Here is a 3,049-nt window from a genome sequence, read left to right as displayed (position 1 = left end):
TTTATTTTGTTTAGCATCTTCCGTTTTCAAAGGTATAATGTATAACATGTTTGTAATATGTGCACTTTTCAGGATTCCAACCGGTGCCTGTAACAACGAAAAAAGGTGCTTCAAAGCAGCGCGACCAGAGGGTTGGAAGTCAACCAAGAACTTTTATGTGTTTCAAAACATTTTGAAGAACGTTTCGTCAACAGAACATTGAATGTAACTCGATGGATAAAGCAGTGCCCACAACATTATATGTCAGTATAGTTATATTTATTAACTTATGGAGTAAAAAAATAAATAAAAAGTACACAACATGAAAAATTAATTATCCACGTTTTGAAAATTGATTTTCTTAGTCCTAGGCTTAACAGAAAAAATATTATACTTAAATAAGGAATTGTACAAACAAAAATGCGTTTTATTTAAATAATTTAATGGGTTATGAAAAGTAAAAAATAAATATTGTTTCCCTCAAATGTCAATAAAGTGTCAAGCCACTGAATAATAACCATGGAAACGGTCTGGCGTTGCCGTCATCTTGTCAGCCATTTTGGTGCTACCGTTTGGACAGAGTTTTTTATTCGTATGCTAAGTCCTCTTTTGGGGTATTTTATTTAGTTATTGGGTTTACTTGACAATGTCTTTGGAATGCAAATCATATGGAAACTGAAGTAATAAACTCGTAAGTATACAACAACGTAAACATATTTGTTGATTCTGTAGCATAAATTAAAATTAAATCAAAAAAGATTTTTTTACTCTTCATTCCAATTTTGAAGTTTCAAAACTAATAATGTTGACATCCGCAAAATAGTTTCAGTGCTTAGGACTGAATAAATCATAAATCAACTATCTAGAATAAATGTTAAGTTGGTATTTTTCTTATGCAACAGAAAACAACAAAACTTGCTGCTGTTTTCAGACTGTTCTAACGTCAATGCAGATTTTAAGGTTATGTGTTTGATTGATTGAGTTAAATTTTAAAGTAATATATCAAACTCAAAATTTTTGCGAGTTTAACCAAAAAACTCGGTATAACAACGACTGCTTTTCGAAGATTTTGCACTGCCGCTTTACCGAATGCTGAAAAGACTCTCCCGCTAACGGTCACACATAAAAAATGGGATTTTCCGCCGAATTATATGAAACCCCGCCAGGTATGGATCGAAAATATGGATACAGCGGAAGAAGCCAAGCTTGGAATTCTCGATTTGCATCCACAGATATTTGCGGCTAATCCCCGTATCGACATCATACACCAGAATGTAGTTTGGCAAATGAAATATCGCTGGGTTCGTTATGCACACACGAAAAACCGAGCCGAAGTCAGGGGAGGAGGAAAAAAACCTTACGCCCAGAAAGGTTCGGGTAGAGCTCGTCATGGCTCCATCAGATCACCCTTGTGGCGAGGAGGTGGTGTGGTCCACGGCCCCAGGGCCTTCACAACCCATTTCTTCATGCTCCCCTTCTACAATAGACTTCAAGGGTTAATTTCTACACTGTCGATCAAATTGGCCCAGGACGATTTACACATTGTTAATAATCTGGAGATTCCATCAGATGCTCAAAGTTACATGGAAAATCTTGTTGAATCAAGGAATTGGGGACCTTCCGTGCTCTTTATTGATGAGTATGTATAAAATATTTATTTTTATCTGTGATTCATGTATTTTATTACAATTGCATTCTTCCCCCTGCGATAATATAGGGTAGATATTTCCCTAACTAACGGAAATTATGCTTCCGTTCTACTTAATTACTACAAGAAGCATCAATTTACATCGGGATAGATGGTAAAAGATGCATTGCAATTCTATTTTTATTCAAAGTTCTAAATTTAGCTTTTAAAACAATCCCTTTGCCGTCATTGGATATGGAGTGACACTTGCAAAAGTTTAGTTTCAATATAATATGCATAAATTACTTAGTTAACCCAAAAGAAGAACCTGTTTTGTGCATGTAAATAGTTGTTTCTTGAAGTAAATGTTGAAACAGTGTAATTTCCATAATCTGTGCCTAAAAGTGTAGCGGTTAGAGAAATAATTACCTAACACAGAAATAGAAAAAGGAGTTCTCACCTTTCGCTTACGTTTAAAATTAATAATATGTCAATCAAAACTAACACTAGACCTTGTAATGATAAAAAAAATGTAACATCATTCGCATATAAATTTGCAGTTTTCTTCTCAGCTTTTTCGAAGAGTTCAATACTAACTTTGTTGTGAGTTTTATTCTCCAAGAAACATTAATAATTGTGTCCTAAACTACTAAATTCATTTTTTAAATAAATATTGATGTATACAGTGACATTTTAATTTTAAAAAGATCCCAAATAAATTATTTATTGTTTATTTTCAGTACCGACATAATGCCGCAGAACATAACCTTAGCTACTGACACCCTGGGCCACATCAACATGATGCCTGCCTACAGCCTGAATGTCTACTCTATGCTGAAACATGACACCCTGGTCCTTACTACTGCAGCCGTTGACCGAATTGAAAAGAAACTGCTGGAACATTCTAACCTGATGGATTCGTACAGTGTTCAACAAAAATTCAAACCTAACCAAGTCTAGTAATAATAAAATTATTATCTTTAAATGTCATAATTTTTAATAAATCATTAGTAGTGTTACTTATTTCCTTTTTTTCTTTTAACCCCTTAGGCCTCTGACATATTATCTTTAAAACGTCAGAGAATTCGTTTGTATTTTTGCTGAAGAATAAAATGCAGAAAAATATTTATAGTAATATTTCTGAATGTGTCCAAAAACTAAAAAGTGTTTTTGAAAGGTTCAAAATTTATCAATATAAATACAGAATTTTTGAACTTCAAAACCAAATATTACTAGACAGGGATGTATTATGAAGATTACTGTCACCTCAGTTTTTTGATATTTCATATGAATAATTTAAAAATAATCTTTTTTTCTTAAATTGCATTCGAAACCTTGAATTCATAGAAGTATACATTTCAATTCTTCTGTGGAATATACAGTATGATATTTTCACTTTCTAACACCGTTTAGTTAATATTTCTCACCATGACAGTAAGGGAG

The 3,049-nt window shown here is 33.0% G+C and overlaps 1 protein-coding gene across 1 annotated transcript; it reads left to right on the top strand.

The window, feature by feature from the left end:
• Nucleotides 1–544: 544 nt before the first annotated feature.
• LOC149421124 (large ribosomal subunit protein uL4m-like) lies at nucleotides 545–2,629 on the top strand. Its single transcript, XM_089635379.1, has 3 exons — nucleotides 545–670; nucleotides 911–1,618; nucleotides 2,347–2,629. The coding sequence occupies exons 2-3, from the start codon at nucleotides 1,131–1,133 to the stop codon at nucleotides 2,564–2,566; spliced, it is 708 nt and encodes a 235-aa protein (XP_089491505.1). The 5' UTR covers nucleotides 545–670; nucleotides 911–1,130; the 3' UTR covers nucleotides 2,567–2,629.
• The last annotated feature ends 420 nt before the right edge of the window (nucleotides 2,630–3,049 follow it).

The sequence above is a fragment of the Hesperophylax consimilis genome, chromosome 9, assembly GCF_061612785.1.
Source record: "Hesperophylax consimilis isolate HC1 chromosome 9, BYU_Hcon_1.0, whole genome shotgun sequence".
Lineage (NCBI taxonomy): Eukaryota > Metazoa > Arthropoda > Insecta > Trichoptera > Limnephilidae > Hesperophylax > Hesperophylax consimilis.
This window is presented reverse-complemented; position numbering and strand designations above follow the sequence as displayed.